Source organism: Cynocephalus volans, chromosome 11, assembly GCF_027409185.1.
Source record: "Cynocephalus volans isolate mCynVol1 chromosome 11, mCynVol1.pri, whole genome shotgun sequence".
NCBI lineage: Eukaryota > Metazoa > Chordata > Mammalia > Dermoptera > Cynocephalidae > Cynocephalus > Cynocephalus volans.
The window spans coordinates 128,128,593-128,151,907 of NC_084470.1; the positions used below are offsets into that span (position 1 = coordinate 128,128,593).

A 23,315-nucleotide genomic window follows, 5' to 3' on the forward strand; every position below is an offset into this window, starting at 1 on the left:
AGAGAAAGAAGGCGAAGCTGTAGGACATGGATTTGAATAAACTGGCTGGAAATGTATTGGAAAATCTATTTAAGTTGCTTCAGCCATGGATGAGGTTTCAATGAGGCATAAACATTCAAGTTACTGACAAAACCAACATGTTTCAAGATCACTCAAAATAGTCTACTTGTCACGGTGCATTGCTTTTTTTTTATTAGTAGTAAGTTGCTGTCTCTTTTTAAATTTTTTTTCTTTTTTAGTATTCAAGAAGTGAAAGCACTTAAGAAAACATTCAAAGTTCTGAGAACACATGTAAGTGAAATATTTAATGTCTGTTATTCATAAAAGTTACATCATTTACATAGGGTTCATTTGTCTATAATAAAAATTTCATCATAATGAAAAATTTTCTGGAAGGTATTTTATATGTTAATTTGTTTAACATAGGCTTTGGATATACAGCTAAATAGGAATAATTAAAAAATTCTTTCTTCAAATATTCCCTTTAACAATTAAAAAACCTCATTACTAAATATTTGTTTTTCTTTCTACCTGCTCCTTTGTTTGTAATATCATATGTAACTTGAACTACACAAAGATCAGAGCTTTTCATAGTTCAGAACATATTTGTATACTTCAATAAATTTGCTCATTGCATAGAGAACATGTAAACTCGTAGAGAATCTATAAATTTTACCCCAATGATCTAAAAACGTTGCTGGAATTTTACAGAATAGTTTATTCTGAGGTTTATTTTTGCTGTAATTTGGGTTTACTTTGCTTTTGTATTTTTAGTACATGTGTCAATTAAATACAACAAATGAAAATAAGTCTGAAAAGTTAAAAACCAAGTAAGTAATTGCATCCTAGACTACCAGAATTTAACCTCATTATATTGTTTGGATTTTTTCCTAAGTATAATGAGTTGTACATGTACTGTGCTGCCTCTTTAAGACAGTGTTCAAAATGAATTTCAACAGTATGTGTTTAACATAAAGTTAACTATGTTTGCATCAAATAAAATGTTTATTAGTGAAAGCTATTTATCATACAAGAAACAGCAAAGATAAGTCATTATACAGAGATGTACACTAGAGGTGACAGATGTAAAAGTGCATGCAGAAATTTCTGTTTAAAAAGGAAGAAATAAACAATACTACTAAAATTACTGGGGTTTGATCCCTATACTCTTAAATGAGTCATAGTTTTTCTTTGAATTTACAATTAGAAAATGCCATTAACAGATAGGACTAACACACATTAGCAAGCAGGTGAAATGAATGTTTTGGGACTTTCTTTTACAACTGTTTGTGTTTGACAAATGTGTGGGATCTTTTTTCAATAATAATTTTCTTCAAATGTGGGGTGGGCATATTACTGCCAGGTTGCTCTGGTTTATACAAGGTTTATTTAATTTTGTTATAAACCACATAATTTTAAGCCTTCATTTGTGTTAGACACCATAAAGAACAAAAAGTTTTGTTAACATTCAGTAAATGACATTTAAGTCTCTCTCCTCTCTTCTTTTTTTTTTTTTTTTTTTGGCTCAATAAATTTTTAAATGTATGATTATTGATTATCATAACCTAATAGTGTCTTTGTCTTCTCTGCAGTGGATTTCCGATCAAACTTTTCCCCTTCTTTTAATACTTTAGGGAATTTTCAAACGTCGGGATGTTTGGCTGTAATGCCCCAAGATTTGTTCTCCCTGAAAAAAATCATAGTGACAATTTATTAACTACAGAGCAACTTGGCTTTTAGGGGTCTGCAATTCTATTTAGATTTACAAATATCCATTTGTGCTCAATATACCTAATATTAAATCTTAATCATATTTAGGGTTTCTTTTCATGCAATAACTTTATCTGCTAACTATCTTTTTTTATTCTAAAAATTGGACTGAGTCAAATCAGTGGGGCATTACTTTTATTATAAGCAAATACATTAAAAGGTAAATTCTAGCTTGAATTACATTTCATATGCAATGGTGTGTACATTTACTATGAATCAGATGTTTGGAAATCTGAAAACTATATGTATGTTTGAATATTTAAAAAATTTTTCTATTACCATTTTTATAGCTTTTACATATAGATATGGAAAACACACTAGTATAGTTAAAACTTAAATAAAACTGATAGGAAATAAAACTCCTTAGATTCAAAATGGTTTATTCACACAAATTTAATAGGATATATCACAACTGTTTGGTCCATAAATATTTAGGGGAAATAGTTTCTATACAACGCATTTATCAATAAACAAAGAAACATGGACAATTTTGCTAGACCACTTACTGTACTATAAACACGAAGCTCAATATATAAGATTATTGAATTTATCAACTATATTTGAAAGAGTGCACAACTGCTTTCTATGACATGTTTGTCCTCTCTAACAGGATACACCATAAAAAGAGTTTCAGAAATAAGAGGTAAAACAGTACAAAACTAGTGAGGTGTCAAAAGGGCTTAAAACAGTTAATTTAACAAACAACACATATATCCTGATTTTTCACAAACTTACTTCCAAGTTATATCATAAGGCACATAGGAAAACTGAGTTATAATTAGTCTACTTAATAAAGTAGATCTATAGTACCATATATTGTTCTGTCAAAGAACAAAATTTATAAGTATCAATATTTTACCTGTAAAAGTGTATTAATAAGATCTCAGCCTTACCAAGGTTGTTTGGTCTGGTTAGTGGTAAATGCCCAAAATGTATTAGAAATATGAAAAGTCAAGATTTAAGCTCCATAGAAGATGATAACCACACTTGCTAAATATATAATGGCAATCACACCTTTCTTCTGTTACAGTGTTAACTTATCTTCCATCATATTTTTTTTTTAAAAAATAAGCTACTTTCTGTGCTAATTTTCTAAAGACCCTGAGCAAAAGTTACAATAATGCACTTTAATGTGGGCAGTGAACTGTCAATATGTAACCACACATTTATACAGCCAGAAGGACACCTTTAAAATCTATTAAATAGCCACTTAGACCATCAGAGGAGATTTAAGGGGTCCAAAAAGTGGAAAATATGTGCAAAGTTATTCTTAACAATCCACTAAAGCAAGACATATATCTTGACTTTTTTGTTTTGTTTTTGTTTGTGTTTTTGTTTTAGGAAATCCACAATCTAATTGGTATTGAACTACAACAGAAGCATGTAGATGAACATTCACCACTGCCCAGACCATTAAGATTTTAGCTTAAATTAGAAGAAAAAAAAAATGCTATTGTAAACTAGGAAATATATTCAGATCAGCATCCACAAGGCTTCTGAGTTTATCTTCTTTAAGACTAACTCCAAATCTCTAACGTCAGAAAAGTTTTTTTGACACATAAGTCAGCCTGTGCCAATATAAAATAAAACAAAACAAAACCAAAGAATTCTCATTGTTGGTATTAGTCTAAGTTGGGTTTTTAAAAACCATTATTCATATATAATGCCAGAGACAATATCATGGTACGGCTGAAGCCAATTAATAGAGCTAGGAATTAAACTATACCGATTTTTTACTTCTTAAAAAATTATATTTTGCTTATTTCCATTTTCCCTGGGGGGAGGAGGAAGTAATTTAGACAGAATGGTTTGCAGCTGGCCAGTTACTCAATGGTTAGAGCACAGCCTTGTAAGCCCGAGGTCACAGGGTCCCCATTGCCAGCCACCAAAGGAAAAAAAAAAAAAAAGAAAGAAAGAATCGTGTCAGAGCTATTACTTTTTTAGCTTTAGGAGGTTAAAAGTATAGAATTTCGAATTCTGTGTGGAATTTAAGTTTTTTCCAAATGTTGAAAAACAAATAATTTAGTAAAAATTTGGGGGATCGTACGTCCCTAAGAGAAGGAAATAGATTTCCCAACTAATTAATCATTACTATTTAAAATTGATATAGTTAATTCTTTTGTTTAATCATATTCCTTATTTGAATTAACAATTCAGGTAAGAAATAGGAATACTCAAAACATTTTTGCAGTTTCAAAATTTAAAAATGCGAAGTTTTCAAAATCCAAGAATCACATATACAATTGCAAGATTTTAAAAATAAGTCTTTAATTATCTGGTTCTTTATTAACCTAATCATTTTCTTTGCCCAGCATATTACCACTCAATTTTCTTTTTTGTTGGAGACTCTGGAAATAAGTAACATACAATTTTAAGAGGCACTTATTGGAATGATTCAAAAACTTCCCTTACCAACTGAAAGACCTAATTCAAGAAAAAATTCCAAATACACTTTGTAGACAAAATATGTTCACTTAAAGGAGACAATACTGTAAACTCATTGGCCAAGTGGCTGCAGATGCTACACACCAAGCTGTTATGTTTATTTCCCCAATATTTTGTGGGTTAGAAGAAAAAAAAAAAATCTTGTAAATAATAATAATAATTAGAATTGTAATAAAAAGAAGAGGAAGAATTAAAAAAACAAAAACAAAATCAAAACAAAACAAAACAAAAAACCAATGTTAGAAAAGGTTCGTTAAGGTAGTTTGTGAGGGGCTTCCAGATTCGTGGCTGTCCATGTTAGAGGTCACGGCTGTCACTACAGTGATAGTGGGATTGGTCAGGTCTGTTAAAGTGGTCGCAGTGCCGGGTGGACTGAGCGCGCCGCCGTCTGCGGAGGGCGGGGCCGGAAGTGACGTGCCGTCAGCTTTCTCGACACCCCCGTTCTCCTGCCGCAAAAGGTTCCTTCGGAATTTGGCCCGAGCGTTTTGGAACCAAACCTGCAAACCAATCCCAATTGATTTCTTTACCGAGGTTGATTTTTATATTTCCTTGCTTTCTCGCTCCTTTTTTTTTTTTTTTTTAATATATATATATATATATATTTTTTTTCTCCTTTTAAATATAATTGTTTTTCTTGGAAGGGAAAGGGCTTTCTTCTTTCTTTCTTTCTTTTTCTTTCTTTCTTTCTTTCAAAACAGGGCGATGTAAGTAGTACTATAGGTTTATTCTCTCTGAACTGCACATATTCCCCCCAAGCATGATCAAGTGGCAGTTGGGACAACTGATGCTAAGGGGGGACACCGTGGAAATGAAGGCACAGAGATAAAGCGGGGAAATGCACCCCGATTCCTCAACTGTTGTCTTCTGAGAATGGGGGAGGCAGGGCCCCTGAAAGCATGGATGGCAAAGTAAGAACCGCTCGTAGAAATGCACATCATTAAAACGGACTTCAAGCTAGTCACGAGTCTGACACGAGGTGTGTATTCTTCACATAGGAAAACTCCCCCAGTGCCACAGACTCCAATCGGCCTGAGACGTCAGTGAAATTAAAAATAACTGCTCTCACTGAGAAGTGGGAGAGGGTCACAGATGACTCACAGCCACCTATTATAATCTTATTAGTTGTGTATTCTTACCATGATGAGTTTAGGGAAGCAATTGGACAGCAGAACTAACTCCCAGGGTTTAGTTCTTAACTATGGTTTGTTAAGATGGGAAAATACTTGCTCCAATTAGTTGCCAGGACACTAACCATATTTTTGGCTTTTCAGGAGTTGGGAAAAAAGGTCCACGTGAATTTGGAAGGTCAGAGCATGTGAGTGAGACTGTCAAGAGTTTGCTGAAGTAAGACAGTGCCAGCGGGTCCCTCACAAGTCTGTGCACTGAGCCTAATGTGAATGGAAATGTCTAGAGCCATGACTTGTTTAAATAACATCACTCGCATTTGCACAGCAGTGAGGCGAGCTGTGCTGGTTTGGAGGACCCATCTCCCCATCTGTAGGGAGAATGTTGCTGCACTTAGAAAGACCCAAGTCTCTCTATGAGCACCCTCCAGGAAGTCCCTTTAGGGAGATAACTCAGATAAACTAATAAGAAGCAGCATAGGACGTATCTGAATCACTTTAATCAAGGAAGAGAACTACTTTTACTGGTGAGAGGAAGGGAGATGTATGCACAGCCAATGATGGAGGTGTCTTACCTGCAAAACTCTTTTGGTCAGGCCTGTTTTCTGGGCAAGCTGCTTGAGGTCCTTGGCATCTGGGTTATGGTTGATGGCAAAGTAGGATTTCATGGTCCGAAGCTGGTGGTGCTTGAAGGAGGTTCGCATGCGCTTGGTCTTCTGCGAGGGTGGATACGGTTGCTGGTCCCGATCCAAGTGGTCTGCCTCATTCTCATTACAACCTGTTGTGGAAGAGGGGACAGACAGCTGCTCAGTGCAGACTGCATTAGCTGAAATGATGGCAGGCTGTGGGATACTACTATGATGATAAAACAACAGTGAAAAAGGCTATCTATCCAATTGTGGGCAGTATCCTGTCTTTTGCTCAATACTAGAAAAATTGGGGAAGATGAATAAACTCTAAATAGTGAAGTGGGAGTGAGAGAAACCTCCAAGGGTGAAATGAAGGAAACTTTTCTAATATATTTATGCATATCAACACCCTGCCACCACCCTCACACAAAGTTTTTTAAGACTCTACATTTTGTCTGTACTTCTGGAATGAGATGTAGTATCTGAAGGCGTTGCTTTTTGTCATGAGGGATGTGGCAAACAAATATTTCAGCTCTTCCAAGTCTGAAAGTTTCTGAGAGCCCACCAACTAAAGAAGCTGTCGGTTCCAATTTTTAGCCTTTTCTCATATTCCTGGAGCTTTCTCAACCAGGAAAAAGTTAGCAAGTGACTGGAAAAGGGAAAGAAGTTAGAAAATTAAAAGTTGCAACTTCTTATGTAATTATAAGAATATTATTTCTTAAGGGCTTTTAGCTATATCTGGTTAACATAGGGCTATACCAGGAAGAAAACATTTTCCCTTGCGGTTATCTTAATAAGTATTTCTGCAAGAGACTGAGCCCAGACTTCTCTCCACTCAGATCATGCCTGAAGCACTCCCCACAGCTCATAGTTGAGAGCCAATGACAATGGTTATTTCTAAGTTCAGATCTTGGCCCTTTTTGCTCTGGACATGTGTGAGTGGGATGCGAGCTGTGCCCCTGGCCGGCCTGGCAGAGAGAGAGGGTGGCATCTTCTCTTCTCTTGCAAAGCCTCCCTCAGCACCAAGGGCAAAACAACCCAGCCTTTGAAGCCAGCCAGAAAGTTATCACCAAGATGTAAAGCCGCACATTTAAAAGGTCATTTCCAGTAATCTACTGGCTCTGTGGAGAAAATATAATTACAAAATTTAAACATTTTTCTCAATATTCACTGATTCAGCCAACATCACAAATAAAAGGTCATGGCAATTTTTTTCTTTAAACCCTTTCTTCAGATATTTATCTGATGTATATTCATATCTGATCATCCTGCATTTCAGTGCATTATAGTAGAAGATCTAAAATCAATCCAATCATATCACTCGGGGAAAAGAAACCAGGATCTTAAAAACAAAGAGACAAAAAAAAAAAAGACAAAAAACCCCACAAAACCCCAAAACAACAGTGAGGCATCTCTTAATATGAGCTTTTCCATTCTGCTTGATAAAATGTTATCTGCGTGCTATGCTCTGGTTAGATTACTTCTTAAAAAATATTCAGCAAATCAGCATATATATTCAGCAAATCGGCATACATACAGAAACACAGAAGTTTTACAGTCATCTATCAAGAGGTCAGCCACATACAAAACTCATTTAACAAGAAATTCTCCCTCATGTTACCAGACTAGGCATGAACTAATGTCTCCTTTGTTTGTATTTTCAGAAGACATGTAAGTTGAAGGACACACTTGGCAAAAGAGCAGCTGAGTTCATTGAGGGAAAAAATTATATCATATTCACCTTTGGATCCCTTGAGTCCAGCACAAGGCAAGGAGCTCAAGAAGCATTCAATCAAGATTTTGAACCCTTTCAACAATAAAATACAAAGTCAAATCAGCCTGAAGTGGAATTCAATTCAGATATATACATTCAAATGTTGAACACAGGTTTCTTAAACACTGCCAGAAAGGGTAACGTATACTCAGAGATAACACAGAGAAAATGCTTTACATTTTATCCTATTTCAGCCCAGTGGGGATATGCCAAGTTCAAATATTCTACAGGATTGCACTTTCATATCCTCAAATGGATGCAACAGCATCTCATGACCTACTATAAAACTATACTTATCTCCAGTAAACTGAGCCATATTTCACAACTAGATTATAAATAGGCCCACAACAAAATGGTCAGAGAGGTACACGTTAGTCATTGGAGGCTTCTTCAGATAAGATTTCATTCCTGTTATATGTGAGTAATGTGTAACTACACATTAAATTGAATATTGCACTTGGGAGAGAAGACTTAACTTGGTTTTTAAATAATGCTGTTAGCCATTTCCTCTCCACCTAAAGGTAATATTTCTTAAAAATGAATATGATTTCCAACCTTACTATGTAATCATTAGTGCTTAAAATGAAGTTTATGAAAAATAATCGTACTAAGATTTGATGAAATTACTTCCCTGAATATACACTCTATATCCATTATTGTTGATTTAAAACTCAGCAAATCATTTTAGTGCATTAAATACAATTAGAGGACTTGTTTTCACATAAAATACACAATTCAGTCTGTCAGGAGATAGATTGTCAGGTCTTCATTAAACAGATATTACTGTATATAATTGTCCCATGACTATGTTATCACTTATATTTTGCAACTTAGTAGAGAAATTTATTTCCTCTACAGAGTGATTCGGTGCATTCCTAAATTATTTGTGTTTAACTGCAAATGCATTACGTAACCTTGCAAATGATTGTTTCCCCACGATCTATTTCTAAAGCTTTAGGGGTTCACCCCCTCCAAATTATGAGATGAAATGATAACTCTCTTAAAACTGTCTTAAATTTCTAGCTGTCAGTTCACATCTAGCATTATAAAGTTAATGAGAAGATCCAAATATTTTATTTTCAGTCACTTACAAGGTGGTCACCTATCCTAAAGTGAGTTTCTGTTCTGAAGGAGTGTGACATTCTGAGAATTAACTGATTCCAGGGAGACCACTAGGGGTCAGTGACAGGCTAATTTAACAACAACTAGGAGCCTTAGAAGTTTGGATGGGACGAAAGAACCTAAGGAAAGGAGATTTTGAGAAGTGGCAAAAATTCGGTCTCTCAATCAATGCTAAATTACCCAAATAGGAGATGCCTGTCTTAGACTAAATTTTCTTCTTACTTCTGGAGGGCTTTATTTCAATACAGCATTTCAGATACATTTTCTATGTCTCTTTCTGCAAGTCAGCCTAATTTGTACAAAGATAAAACAAAATTAGGAATATTCTCATTAAAAGGCATTTGCCTAAGCACTGACTGAACTTTACCAAGTTTCACATCTTCTCTGGAGTCTTCAAATTATAAACTTGTTTTGTATAAATATTTTTAAAAACACATTACTGTGTAAATTACATTTTTAGTATCAACATTACCCTTTATGAGATTTGTTTACATTTAAGCAGAGACGGCAATATAAAATCCAAAGAAGGCTAAAATAATGAATTAAACTGTGGGTTCATTTTATTTTCTATATTTTAACATGTCATTAATTTGATGAAGCGTTTTTCCCCTAGTTTTGTAACAAACTGGCATTAGATTCATAAACACTTTTTTAGATGTTGGGTTGATTTCTGGTCAGGTATCGTTAAACCAATTCCTCTGGATTATTTTCATTTGATCTTAAAGAAATATATACTATTTACTGGAATCTCTGGGAAAAGTCCAGAAAAAATGGAGTGGATGTTAATTAAGAGGCATCAGTCTATAGTGGTGCTTTATACAAACTCTTTGGGTTGCTGCGGAAGGAGGGACTCAGCAAATTTCCCTCCTTCCTGAGCAAGACAATATCAACTTTCTCAAGAATTTGTAGCAGGACTAATTTGCAAACTAAAGGCCTAAATGGCTCAGAAGATTTTCATTCTTTTAAGGAACAGATTTGTACTTCCTAGTTCTCTTCGGAGAAGTAAGAGAAGCTAAATTCTACTGTCCTTCAAGCTCCTTGGATCTTTCTAACATAAAGTAAGATCCAAGGCAAAATCAAATTTAGCTAATTAGATTAAATTAACAAGGGAAAAGTCAGGCTTGCCCCTGTTTGGCTAGAAATCTCCACCCTTCCGGATTTTCTCAGAGATGAGGGATTCCCTCTCTCCAAAGGACTTGCTGGTTGTCTGAGTGGGGGTCTCTCTCTCTCTCTCTCTCTCTCTCTCTCTCTCTCTCTCTCTCTCTCTCTCTCTCTCTCTCTCTCTCTCCTCTCTCTCTCTCTCTCTCTAATTAGGGCATTAGGGCCTCGGTGAATAGCTTGAGATTCCGATGTCATCTTCTATTAATAAAGAACAATTAGTGCCCTGCCTCTCCTGCCCCAGGGACCATGAATTAAAGGAGATGAAGTAAGTGCCACTGGGCAAAGTGGCCCCTAACCAAAGCTCCCACCCCAGTGTAGCAAGGGCAAGTGCAAAGGCACAGTCCACTGCCAAAGGTTGGCAAACCCTGGGGCTGTACCTGCTGCCCTCACATAAACCAGCCTGGTGGTGTCTGTAGTGAGCTGCTGATTATTTTCTCTACATCCAGTGGCCCTGGCATGAACCCCTTAGGGGCAAGTGCAGTTGCACTGGGCTCCCCAATCCCCATTCTCCCTGTGGTGCCCCAGAATGGATTCATCCTCTTCAGTTAGATCAGCCGGCTGAGAACCCCAGGAGAGAGCCTAGCAGAGGGCTGGGGGAGCACCTGTTCATCCTGCATGTCTTCCCCAGAAAACTCTTGACTCAGAGCAGCACTCTTAGTTCCCACGATCACACTAGCTGTGTGACCTTGGACAAATCACTTAACTGGCTGGACACGTCCTCTACCATTGATCACCAACATCAGACACCATACCAGGCACTGGAGACTGAAAGAGAAAAACAGGCAAGATCTGTGCTCTGAGGTGTCCATTCTTTGGCTGGGTATCTGGGGTGCTCATGGTAATAGATTAGGGTTGCCACAAGGTCCCTTAAAACAGAATGGTCTCCCGTGGCCTGAGTTTCCTGCTTGCTGAGATTCCTAGCTGGGACTGGCTAGGGCATGGAAAGTTAGAGCAGTTAAGGTCCTTAGGCTACTCCAAAATTAGCCAGGGTTTTCTGAAACCCCTTTTCCCCAGTGGCTGGCACTCACAAGAAGAGCTTCTGTCCTGCTCAGAGTTAGACTATGATCTGCAGGGCCTGTCACCATCCTCACTAGGGGGATAAGAAGTGGGGCAGGCTACCAACGACGAGAAGTTGATGGGTTAAGTGTAAGAGATTGATAAATGATAGGTGTGTTCCACAAAGCAAGGGAGAATGTGTGCTCTCAGCCTATTGCCTGCGTTTTTTTAATTAAAAAGAAGGCTGGTGGAAGACAGACAGGTGGCTTGAGATACCACTAGGCCTCTCCAGAGGGCCTGACCTGCGGGTTCCTTCAGTTGGCAGGGGGGCTGGATGCCTGGATGGTCTAGCATACAGGGAATGGGCGGCTGGATGAATACCCTGACCTAGAGAGGCATAGGCCAGCTCAGCTGTGGAAAGTGATTCCCACCCTACAGCTGCTTTTCGCCAAGATCAGGGATTCAGTTTTTCAACACTCTTGCCAACTGTGTTCCTGATTAACTTTGGGCTGGTGACCACAGCCTCTGCCCCCTCTAGACAGACTGGGGTTGAACACTGAAGGGTTGTTTTTTTTTTTTTTTCCTTCGGTATTTAGGAAAACCTCCTTCAGGATCTATAATTCGGCTTCCACAAAGGAACTGCCCTGGGGCTGTTTTGCTCCAACTGGGAGCCAGAAACTAATGGGCTCATTAACTAATGGGCAACAAGGATTTGGCTCTGCCTGTTTGGGAGAAGTCACTACAGTGCCCTGGTTATGAATGTGTTTTTTGCCACAACCTAAATAAAGCGCTGTCTCTGCCTCTCCCTCTCTTCTTTCAGAATGAAAGGGCGCATGTTGGGCAATGCACCCTCTTGCAGCCACACTTTGGATGGCGAAGGAACTCTGTGGAACCTTCCTCTGGGCTGCCGAGGCCGGGGCTGCGCGGGGGTGGGGGGCGGAGGAGGGAAGGGGCGCACCTGAGTTGTAATTGACGATGTCCACTCCCAGCGCCGGACTCTTCCGCTTCCGAGGCCGCCCCTTCTGCACGGTGCCGGTGCCATTGAAGTAAGGCAGGGCCAAGCCGCCGCTTTTGGCCGCCAGCTCGGTGTAGCTCAGCTGCGGCGGATACTCCCCTTGCAAGAGGGTCTCGAAGTGGGCGCGGCAGTACACCAGGCTGTCCTTCATGCCGAAATGGTCGCCCGTGGTCAGAGTCTTGTTGCAGGTGGAGCAGGTGAAGCAGCTCAGGTGGTAGACAGAGTCTCGGGCGCGCATGACCATCTCGGAGGCGGAGATGCCAAGGTGGCAGCGGGCACATCTCTGCACAGAGAACCTTCTGGAAGGAAACTGTCCAGTCAGGGTACTGGTTGAAGCAAGTCAGGGCCATGTCCCACCCGCGACACCTGGACGTGGTCTGTAGTGGCCCAAGTCTGAGACCTAGGAGGGATTCGGGAGGACGGGACACGGTGCCCACTTTGACATTAATTTTATTTGCACATTGACCTGATGAACCAGGACAAGGAATCCTTACATTAAAGTCGGAAGAATCGGGCAACTAAGTCTCAGTTTCTTTCTCTGTAAAGAAAGGTTAAAAGGAAAAAAAGGAGCTGGCGGGTTAGCTCACAGTGTCATAACACTAGGGTCAAAGGTTCGGACCCCTGTGCCAGCTAGCCGCCAAAAAAGGAAGGGGAAAAAAAAAAAAAAAAAAAAAAGCAAAGAAACCAACCTTTCCTTGCTAACTCACAGCGCTAGAATATTAATCGATTACAAAATATTCTATGAATGAAGGAAGGAATTGTTCCGAATGTGTGCGTGTGCACGAAAGCATCATTCAGACAGAACAGCCCCAGAAAATGACAATTCTGTATAGGAAAGGTTATTCCTTTTTAGCCGCCTCGATTGCTTCAGCTGAGAGCCGAGCTAGGTCAGCTGCGCATAATTCTGTCCTTCCCAGTCCAGGGACAGAACCGGGAAGAACCAACAAACACGCCTGCCGCTGAGTTTTCTCTCCAAGCCAGCGGACACGGTTCTACCGAACCGTCAAGGGAACACTGAACTGAGTGGCTTGGGTTTTGCAACGGCGTTTATTCCTTTTCACAGTCATTTACAAGGTCTCCTGCCACCCACTCGAACACCTAACACCTGGTTGCTGCTGCCCGGGCCACCAGTTCAGTTCCAAGGCGTGGAACTCGCCCGGTTCGTAGTAAGCGGAAAAAAACAAACAAAAAAACACCAAATACAAAACAAAAAACCACACACATAAAACGCTCACGTCTCCGCTAACGGAGACACGTCCGTGTATTCTTTCCGGGACTTCCCCGGGTTCGGCCCACGGAGCTGCGAAGTGCAGGGAGCGCTGCAGGCCTTGGGTGTCCCTCCCACCGTCCGAGGCATTGAGCTCGAAGGCGTATGCAGCGGACTCCCCTGGTCTTGGGAATGATAACCGTACACCGAAGGGGCAAAAGTGGGATTGGGGGTGGGAGGAAGAGGGGCAGACTCTGGTCTAGGCCAGGAGGCCCTGCCAGGGGTACCGAGGCGTGAGAAGTGGAGAGCGGGGGCTACCTGTAGTAATCCTCCTTGCAGTAAATGCTACCGTCCTTGGCGAAGCAGGTGAGCTCGGACTCGAGGGCCAGCTTACATTCGCAGCACTTCAGGCACCTCAGGTGCCACTGCTTGTCCACGGCCAGCAGGTAGTATCTGTCCGAGATCTTGCCGCCGCAGCCGGCGCACAGAGCCGGCTTCTCGGGGCTGAGCGGGGGCATGCCCTGCAAGGCAAGCACAGCGCACGGCTGGGACGGCGCGCGGCGGCGCTGCACAGAGCCGGCTTCTCGGGGCTGAGCGGCGGCATGCCCTGCAAGGCAGGCACTCCGCAAGGCTGGGAGGGCGCGCGGCGGCGCTGCACAGCGCGGGCTTCCTCCCGGGCAGCGGAGCCCCGAGCGCGCGGCGAGCGGGCGAGGGCAGGGGCCGCAGCGCAAAGGCAGACGTCGGGGGACGTCTGTCATTTCTCTTTTTTGCGGCTCCCTCTCTTTCTGGCGTGTCTGCTGGAAGCCGCGTTCGCGTCCTCTTGGGACTACTAACCTAAAGACCTCGTTTAAGAAGGACTGCCAACGTACTGACTGCAGTTAGGTGGCGGTCCCAAATTTCAATAATTCCAAGCTAAAAGTTGTGGCTTTCAATGCGCACCAAATAAAACGACGGAAATTGTTGTTGGGGACTGGAAAGAAACTGGAAGCAGTCCAGATTGTTTTTAAACAGACAATACGGCAGTTCTGTTTCTCTAAATTCTTATGAGCAGAGTTGAAATCAAAAGCAAGGGAGAGATTATACCTGAGCTCATAATTCGGTCGATATTGTTTTCATTGAGATGTATCTGACAGATCCTGCTGTTGCTAAATCTAAAAGCTATTGTCCTGTTCCCAGCAAGGGTGTAAACCTGCTGTTCCCCAAGTCTGTTGTCCGGTTCTCTTTGCACAGTCCCCTTTCCCTGCAATCAACATATGCAACAGATCTTTGTCCTGAAAATCTGCTTAGTGCCCACGTTAAGCTTTCTGCCTGGGTCCCCACCGACGCGACCGAGAACGGACAACCTCACGTTGACTAGCCCAGCCCCGCCGCGAAACCGGGTGTGGGTTGCCGTTTCTTGTTTTTGACTAGTATGACCACCAAAGGGAACAAGTTAAGTGCTGGACGCTTCCCTCAAAACTAACAGAAATGGGTCGGGCTTCCCTACGACACTTTGGAGCGCTTGGAAAAGTAAAGTTTTGCCCTCTACTGCGAACAGGGGCCCACACTGAATTAATACGGAAAACGCAGACACATCCACCAGTGAGGCTACTTGGCGCTGCCCAAACTGCTGCCCAGCAGCCAGAGCAGAGCAGTGTCCGAGTTAGTCTGCGCTGCCATTCCCGGTGTGACACCAAAGGACCGTACGTACACACAGCCCTGCTCGGCTGAAATCATTTCCGGAGCCTTCTGTAGTTCTCGTCCCGCTTGTAAGTGGGAAAGGGAAGCACTCGCATCACTAACTGGCCTTCTTTATTAAGAGAACATGACTTTGACGGTTATGAACAGCAGTCACAGCTTTAGCCGTGCATCATTTAAGGGTTAGAAAGTTCCTGCGTTTGGCCCGGGTACCGCGCTGCTCCGCATTTTTTATTTGATTTCGCCTGCACATGACACTCGCCCGGCCCAGGAGCTAAACGCAGTCCTGTCTAGATAGACGGACTTGAGCCGGGATGCCAGAGACCCCGAACGTCGCTGGGCTAGGGGTGCCGAGCCCTGAGCGTCCGGAGCATGGGAGGTGACCCAGGTGCGTCCGAGTCTACTCCAAAGGTCCGGCGACCAGGCCCAGAGACTAAGGCCACCGGGGCTCCTGCTCGGCCCGGACGCCTCCGCTGCGAGCTGTCCTCCTTGCGCCCAGTTTGCCCTCGGGGCTACCGATCCTCGCTGGAGAGGCTCCCCGAAGTCAAGGGGTACGGGAGACCCGAGTTTGGGGTCTGCAGCAGAGGGTGCCCTCTCCTCCCACTCCTGGCTCGCCCCGCTCGCTCGGGAACAGCTGCCACAGGAGGTAGCCAGCGCGCGTCTCAGTGGTGTGGACATTTCGTGGCAGAAACAGGGCCCACCCGCCAGCCTCAAGCGGGCGTCCCTACAATCCGCCGGCCCCAACCCCTGCCGACCAGTGAGGGAATCGAGGCTCGGCTCAGACACAGCGCGCGAGCGCCTGGCTGCCGCCTCGCAGGGGCCCTCGCTTACCGCGTCGCGACCGTTGAGCTGGGCGCCTTTGGCCAGACGGGCCTCGGTCTTGGATCTGCGTTCCATCTCCTCCATGATGCCTTGAATGTGGCCTCCGGAGATCCCATGAAAAAGCATGGCTGGGGGGCGGAAAGGACACGAGCTGTCTTCTGCTCGGCACCCCACTATTTCCATATACACACGCCCGGGGCTCTCAGCTCATCCGAGTGAGCGAGCAAAAGGGGCTGCCGAGGGCTGCGCGGTGCAGGAGCGCAGAGACGCTCGGGGACAGAGGGCAGAGACGGAGGGAAGCAGAAAGAGGCGGACAGAGTGGAAACCGGTCTGCTCGGGGGTGGGGCTGGGGTGGAATAGGCGAAAGGGGAGAGGAAAGGAAAGAAAAAAAAAAAAAAAAAAAGAGCCCCAGCGGCCCCCAGGAGATGTGCTGAGGACAAACAAACACGGGCGCGGCGGAAAGGAGGCGAGGAAGGCGAGCCTGGCTGTTCCGAGAGATCGAGTTACTAATGGGAAACGACTGCAGTGGGGGGAGCACAACAAAATCTGCTGGAGGAAGAAAATAGCTGTGGACACAAAGAAACAGAGAGAAGTGCTATTTTCAGCGGTCCCTGGCTGCTTGCAAGTTCGCAGTGCCTGTAAGTTGGATTGGGGACTGCTCCTGCCTGAGCTGTGTCCAATTTGTTAAGAGACTAAAGCCAGCCCATTTTTGATAATTTAGTAGGAGGAGTTCGCTCCCTGGAGCTGCCACGGAGTTTTATTCAGACAACAAAGACCTGTCATCCTCCTCTCAACCCCCTGGTGATGGGCAAGCAGGGACAAACATTACAAAGGGGTGGGGGATAGAGGGGAGGGGAGGCAGGAGCAGGGGGCATTTGCCTCCCCGCAGCACGCGCGCGCGCGCACCCCTTACACGTTCCCAGCGGTCACGTTTCACAGGGGAAAGGGAGCCCTGCCTGTCCCCGCCCTGGCGCAGGAGGCTGAGAGCCGGTCTATTTGATCAGAGTTCAAGATCAGGACTCATGGAACATCACCTCCAAACTTTGGGTTTCCTCCTTATGGACTTTTTTTGTCCCCAGCCTACAAGACTGTCGCCCGAAAAACAAATATTTGGCAGAAACTGGACCACTTGGCTGCTGTGCCCCTCTGCTCCCCATCTCCTTTCCCAACTCACTTTTCTGTCTGACAGTTCATCTTTCTGCCTCACTTCGCTGAGGGCCCTCGACCCTACCAGGTGCTGCAAAGTTCTCAAAAGTGAAGAAGGCGCCTGGAGAGCCCACGTGTCTGGAGGTTGCTTGTAGCAAAAAGATTTTCTTTGAAAAATTAGAGTGCAAGGGACAGGGCGTGGACTTGTAGGCACCGATTTGCAACAGAACCTTGACCATAGGGTGGTTTAATCTCTTACCCGATTCAGGTTTGAAGGAAAGTTGCTAGAGATGCTAATGTCCCATTTGAAACTTGTCAAGGCGGGCAGCGACTCGGGACTCCGGGTGAGGTTGGCGCTCGCCCCCCCCCCCCCCCAGGACTAGACGTTGGGCCCGTTGCGGGCTGTTCCCACTAACCTGGCAGGACAGGGGACTTGTAAAACCGGACGCACAGCACACTTAGGAAGGTGTGAAAGGGGCTCCTTGCTGGGGAGCGGGGAAGGTGAGAATGGACAAGCGGAGGGGCAGATCCGCTCCTCACAAGAGGTGGGATTGTTCTGTCCCCTCTGTTCCCGTCAGCGGCGGCTCCCTCCTTGGCCCCACTAAAAAGCGTCCACAGTACACTGATGCTGTCGATTCATTCAAACAGCCAGAGGTCCCCGAGGGCGCGCGACTGCAAGAGCCCACCCGGCTTGACCCAGACACAGGAGGAACCCCGGGGCGCTCTCGCTCCTTCTGCTCCTCTAATCAGTTTCCCACCGCTCCTCGCCCACTTCTTGGGGACAGCGGTGCTTATTTCCTGACACAACCTGGATACCTCGGATGAGCCGCACACCCACTTCCCTCCTCCCGGGGAAGCCCGACATGGAACTGTGGGCAAACCTGGAAAAAGGAGAAGCAAGGGAGAGAGGGAGGGAAGGAGGGAAGGCAGGAATGGAGAGAGAAAGGAAACCACCCCTGGTGCACCCCTGACTTCCTGTCCCAAAGCATCGCCTCCTGAGGCTGCTGGAGTCACCTCTTCCATGAAACCCAAGACTCCACTGCTTCCCCTCCTTTTTTCTCAGGGTCAAAAACAATGTCATTTGCAGAATGGACGCTGGTAAGGTCCTCTGGGTGCCAGAATACAGCTCATAAAACACAATTTCACACAAAAATGAAGCCAATCAAGTGAACTAAGCTGGAGACAACCCCCTCCCTTCACTTGGGCAACCACTGACAGCAGGGCTGCTATTTACTGTAAGTAATGTAATTAGCTCCTTTGGATGGAAATCAATGAGCTTTTCAAATCCACGTGCACAGGAGAAGGGCCCTAAGGAGGGACTGGGGACAGCGGCCCTTTCAGACAGCAGGTCCTCTCACAAAGGGGCAGATTGCCTTCACACAAGCCAGCAGCTAAACCGACTCAGAGCCTGAGGAGCAGGAGAAAGAGAAGGGGTGTCTAAGAACATCAGTCAGTTAACCCAAGGAAGCTCCAAGCAAAAAGTAAACACAGGACCTCAATCCCATCTCAACTTTGTCTAGTTTCTGTGCTAAACCCTCCCCACCCCTCAAATGGGGCTTTTTGAAATTAGGTTTGATTATTGCTGGATGTTGATCCTGCTCAGCAAGAACATACAACGCAAGAACACCACTCCCTCCTTGCAGGAGATGAAACTTTGGAAACTGCATGAAGGGAAAGTTTAACAACTCCCGGAAAAAACCAGAATTTTGTGAAGAGTCTCCAGGGAAGCCAAGCACGGAAGTCCTGTAAGCACTCCAATCCTTCATGCATGCATCATTCCACACATTTGTTAATCATCTATCAGGAACAGGCAGCGCAGAGCACCTTCTACAATCAGCTTCTGAGTTGAATCTAGCTATGTCTGCTTTCTCTTATAAAATTCAGGTTCCTGCACCCAGTGGCTTTTGCTACTTCCCATAAAGAAGCGGACTGCCAGGATTCTTCCTTCTCGGCAAACGCAGGAAGTCCGCGGAAAGCTGGGGGTGGGGCGGGGGCCTGCTGGAGTTTGGGAGGTCCTCGTTAGTTCTGCGGAAATAGCTCCCCATCCGCCCAGACCTGCCTCCAGTTTCTAAGGAGGAAGCTCATGGGAGTTGGGGGGTGGGGATGCGCCATGAATTGGGTGTGTGACCTGGGGTGTCCTAATCTTTTTGACTTGGACCCCCCGAGAGATTGCCTAAGAGGCCCCCCTGCTCACTCTCAAAGGACCATGAGGACTTTAAATAAGGAGAGCGTCTTTGTAGTTCTGCCTCCTCTCACCTCTCCCGAGGAGGGGCTGAGGCCAGGCTGTGCAGACAGGAAGCCTCCCCCCTTCTCCCAGCTCCGGGCTGAATGGCCCGCAAGTGTTCTATAAAAGTTGAAGGGCTCGCTTTTTTCAGTTCCTGGGGCTGAGCCCCAGCCTCGCTTAATGGGACAGGTGCACGGGGCTCTCTCCGGCCTGCATCCTGGAATAGGATCTCGAGTATCCTCTGAATTCAAAGCTCTACCAGGAGCAATGGGGCAGATCCCTGGCCTGGCGCTGCCCTCCTCACAGTTGGGCCCACGCAATGCACTAAGCTCTCTTTCCCTTTCAGCTCCTCCAGCACCCATCCCGCTACTGTTGCCGCTTTCAGCAAAGCGGGCGGCTGAACTCCAGCCGGGAGGAGGAATTGGGATTGAGAGTTCGGGATCCTGGAATCTCCATGAGGGTCAGCGAGTCGGTGGTGCCCTTGTCCTGGGCTCCTGCAGGTCAACCTGGGCAAAGGGCTAGGGAAAATCGAGCTCCTCAGAGGGGAGGAGAGGGGAAATAGAGGGGATGCATGGCTGGGCAGCAGAGGCTTTGGGGTCAAGAGAGGAAAATAGCCCAGCGAATGTGCATCTCTTGACAGCATAGATGACTTAAGGTCTCTTCAGACCTGAATTTTGGAGGCCATGATCCTGTGCCCCCAATTTGCCTTAGAAGGGTAGGGGTCACTTTTCTTTCAGACCCTTTTAAGCTGGTGGAGGAGCCAGCTTTTTTTGGTCTGAAAAGTGCAGCTCTTGAAACAGTGTCGGCTTTTGGCACTGTCGTATCATCCAAGGCCGGGAGGGGGGGAGGCGGTGCTCAAGTCAGCGTTGTCTTGGGGCCGGGAAGCGCGCGCTCAGCGTCGTGCCACCCGGCCCTGCATGCCCGCCTGCGCTGGGTGGGAGGTGAACGCATGGCCGGGAGGCGCCGAGGCCTTTCTCTTGAAAGTGGAGACAGATTGTCTTTTTGCAAAGCTTCCTCCAACACCGAGGTTGGCAGGTCCAGACTGACCCCGCCGCACTGGCGCACCTATTCCGGAGGCACCCTCAAGACAGATAGGAGCGAGCCTAGCGGAGCGGGGGCCGAGCGAGCAGGACTGCCCGGAGAAGGGCCCGCGGCTGCGCCCCAGCTGCGCTCCTGTGCGGGCCCCTAGACCACAGGATGCCCCGGCCAGGGCCCTGCCCTTCCGCGCTCTCTGCCCACCGACGCCCTCCCGCCAGCTGCTTACTCCCTTCCAACCTCTAGCCTCCGTGGCCCCTGCGTTCTCCAGCGGGGCTGCCGCCGAGTCTAGAATATCGCCCTTCTGAAATCTGAAGCCGTTTTACCTGATACTCGCTGCACCGTCGACCCTCAGGCCCCCAGGAATCAAGTCCCACCCTGCTCAGGCGGCCGCTGAGATCACGCGCCGAAACGGCTGCGCCGGCTTAGTGTGGAACAAACACACGCGGGTGAAGCCGGGCTCCAGCGAAGCCTTCCGCGGGTGCGAAACTGTGTTTTTCCTCCTCCCCCGGCCCATTATCGGTTGCAGAGAGGACACACCCCGAGCAGCCCCGCCGAGGGTGCGGAGCGCATCCCCCAGGCCACTCACTGCTCTAGGCTCGCTGGCACCGTGTCCTCCGCCCGGCGCCCCGGAGCCCGGGTCCTGAGGAAAGTCAGAGACACTCAAGAGAAAGGCACAAGCAGGGAGACTCCGAACGAGGCTGCGTGTTTTCAAGCCTACGAAGTGGGGTTGAGTTTTTCAGACAGACACAGTCCCCTCTTCGTCCCACCCAGCGAAGGCGCGCACACGCGCATGGACGCGCGCACGGTGCACGAGTACAATCGTTCCAAGAAAACGGGCCGAGGAAAGGAGCCGGCACCTGGCGCGGAACTCACCTGCCTCCAGAGTGGTACCGTTCAGCATTCTTACGGCAGAAGAAGTGGATCTCGCCGGGACGGCGGTCGCGCTGGCAGAGAAAAGCCGCGCGTCAGCCGAGCGGCACGGCCGGGGTTGCCCAAGCGCCTCCTCCCACCCAGCGGGCGCCGCCAAACCGCGCCTCCCCCGGGGCCCTCAGGTGGGCGCGCGGCTTCCAGCAAAGCCGGGTCTACCCCGGGTGGGCTCCCGAGCAGCCCTTGGGCTTCCCGGCCGTCTGGGCGCCCTCCGAGGACAGAAAACTGCTCCAACTGGGCACGGCCCGGTGGGATCTTACCTCGACGTCCGGATGTCAAATGTTCCCCCCAAGAACTCGGTTCACGGCAATGGAGGGCGGGAGGCGGCGGCCAGAGGTGCGCACCGGTCCCTGCGTCTCGACGTTGGTCCCTCTGTTAATCCGAATAAATAAATAAACCTTTGGATGGAAATGAATTTGTCCCCTCTCTCCCCTCACCCCTCTCTGCCGGAATTGACCTGAACCCCTCACCTCTGACCCTCAGATCCCTCCGCCGGTCTTTTATTTTCTGTTTATGCTCCCAAATCGGGAGGGAGAGGAGGAAGGGGCGGGTGGAGGGCACAGACACGGGCCGGTGCCCGGGGACACGCTCTGAGGCTGCGCTCGGCCCTCCCAGCCTCTCGGTCATCGGAGGAGGTGTTAATGGAGGACTCGGCAGTGACCGAACCTCATAAAGCCGACAGCGTGTTGAGGGTTGGGCGCAGCGGGGACGGGGCTGGAGTCCCCAGCGCTCCTGGGCTCTCGGGCCCCGGCCGGCCTTTGCCTTCCTGCAGCTCGTCCCTGAAAGGTGCTGCCGCCAGCTGGTGCGCACAGACGGTGAGTGGGCGGGAGCTCCTGCGGGAAACTGGGCTAAGCCACTGATGGCTCACCCACCCCGTCTCCGCCTCCCCCTCGGTCCTTCCTGCGCTCCCCGCGCTCCCGGGCTTGGCGTCAGGAACCGGTCACTTGGGAAGCATTCTGGGCTCGAGGGCGGTGTTAGCCGCCGGGCCGGCTTGGGGACCGCGAGCACCTTCCGCTCGGGCTCCGGCTAGAGGGTGGGGGTGGAGATGAACCTTCCGAGGGAAACCCTCAGTCAAACACGGCAGGCGACCGTTCGCTGGGACGCAGCCAGGCCCGCGACGGGCGGGGACCTGTTACCTGGTCTCGAGTTCCCGAGGGACTGCGTTGCCCAGGGCGCCCCTCACAGTCCGAAGCGGGGAGCCGGGGATTACTGGGGGCCCCGCGCCGGTGGGGAGGGGACGTGAGCAGTAAGATTGGGCAGGATCTCGGTGCGGTCACGGTGCGCCCGCCCTGCCCGCCCCTCCCCCGGCCACCAGAGCCGATCCTGGGTAAGTGCGTGGGCCGAGGGCGCGGTGGGCCAGGGCTGCCCGCGCGCCTTCCAGCCGCCTGTGAAAAGCACGTAGGTTTGGGTCGGCTCGAGGGGCCGTGCGGAGGTGGACGCTGCCTCCTGGCCGGCCCCGCCACACAGTTTGGGGACGGTCGGGGACAAACTAGGAGCGGCAAATACGAGCCCCTCGCCTTTTCTTTCAATCCCAAGTCCCGGAATGTCGCTCAGAACACCCCGGACAGAATCCCTCTTTGTACCCGAACACTTGGCTCCACTAAGTAGTCCCTCCAGCCAATCAGTGCCACCAAGTTTACCTTTTAAGCTCCCCTGCCCCCGACTTTCCCCTTCCCAGAAAGCCACCTAATGGATGGACGGCAATACCCACCCTGAGATGCTTGGCGCTCTGAACTCATCCCTGTCCAAAGCAGCTGTTTCTAACCTCTTTGGGGTCACGCACCGTTTTAGGTATTTGATAACGACTTACATTACACACGCACACACACTCACGCACACGCGCACACGCAGGCGCATGCACACTGAAGTGCACACCGAAGCTCATACCGTAGAATACAAACTTCGGGTGGGAGGACGTTGTCGTCAGGGATATCCTCATCCCGCTAGAGTCCATGATTCCCGGTTAACACTCACTTTTATGCCCGTAGTCCCAGGAAGGAGGGCCGTGAGTCTGGCCGTTTTGTGTCATGAGCCCAACTTGAAATCGTTTGTGGGAACGAGGGTCAACCCTTGAAGCCCCCCAGTACACATCAGGGCATCGAGAGGTCCAGAGTAGGCTGGACGTTTCAGGGACAACCCAGTCCCTGGCTAAAGATAGCTATGGGTTCTTTGACAATTGTTCTAGGAAATCAGGCTCTCCACAGAGGCACACAGAGGGTGCAGAACCCCTCTCCCCTT

General features: G+C 47.5%; 1 protein-coding gene across 4 annotated transcripts; it reads right to left on the reverse strand.

Moving 5' to 3' along the window:
* Positions 1 to 1,630: 1,630 nt before the first annotated feature.
* On the reverse strand, positions 1,631 to 21,051 carry LHX9 (LIM homeobox 9). 4 transcript variants are annotated; one of them, XM_063114890.1, is made up of 6 exons: positions 21,024 to 21,051; positions 15,752 to 15,870; positions 13,562 to 13,764; positions 11,980 to 12,335; positions 5,915 to 6,117; positions 1,631 to 1,687 (listed from the first exon to the last, which is right to left on the reverse strand). In XM_063114890.1, exons 1-6 carry the CDS (start codon positions 21,049 to 21,051, stop codon positions 1,631 to 1,633), a joined length of 966 nt encoding a protein of 321 aa, XP_062970960.1. The 4 variants fall into 4 exon arrangements, with proteins under 4 accessions (XP_062970960.1, XP_062970959.1, XP_062970958.1 ...); XM_063114888.1 differs by lacking the exon at positions 1,631 to 1,687 and adding an exon at positions 4,455 to 4,712; XM_063114889.1 differs by lacking the exon at positions 21,024 to 21,051 and having other exon boundaries at positions 15,752 to 15,925.
* Positions 21,052 to 23,315: the final 2,264 nt, after the last annotated feature.

Bases quoted from the DNA above. Each gene is read 5' to 3' on its own strand.
- LHX9 (XM_063114887.1), bottom strand. From the start codon at position 15,925: ATGGAAATAGTGGGGTGCCGAGCAGAAGACAGCTCGTGTCCTTTCCGC. The intron at 13,765-15,751 runs GTAAGCGAGGGC...CTTGCCTTGCAG, and splicing joins AGCTCAACGGTCGCGACGCG to GGCATGCCCCCGCTCAGCCC. The intron at 6,118-11,979 runs GTGCGCCCCTTC...CTTCCACAACAG, and splicing joins CATCGTCAATTACAACTCAG to GTTGTAATGAGAATGAGGCA.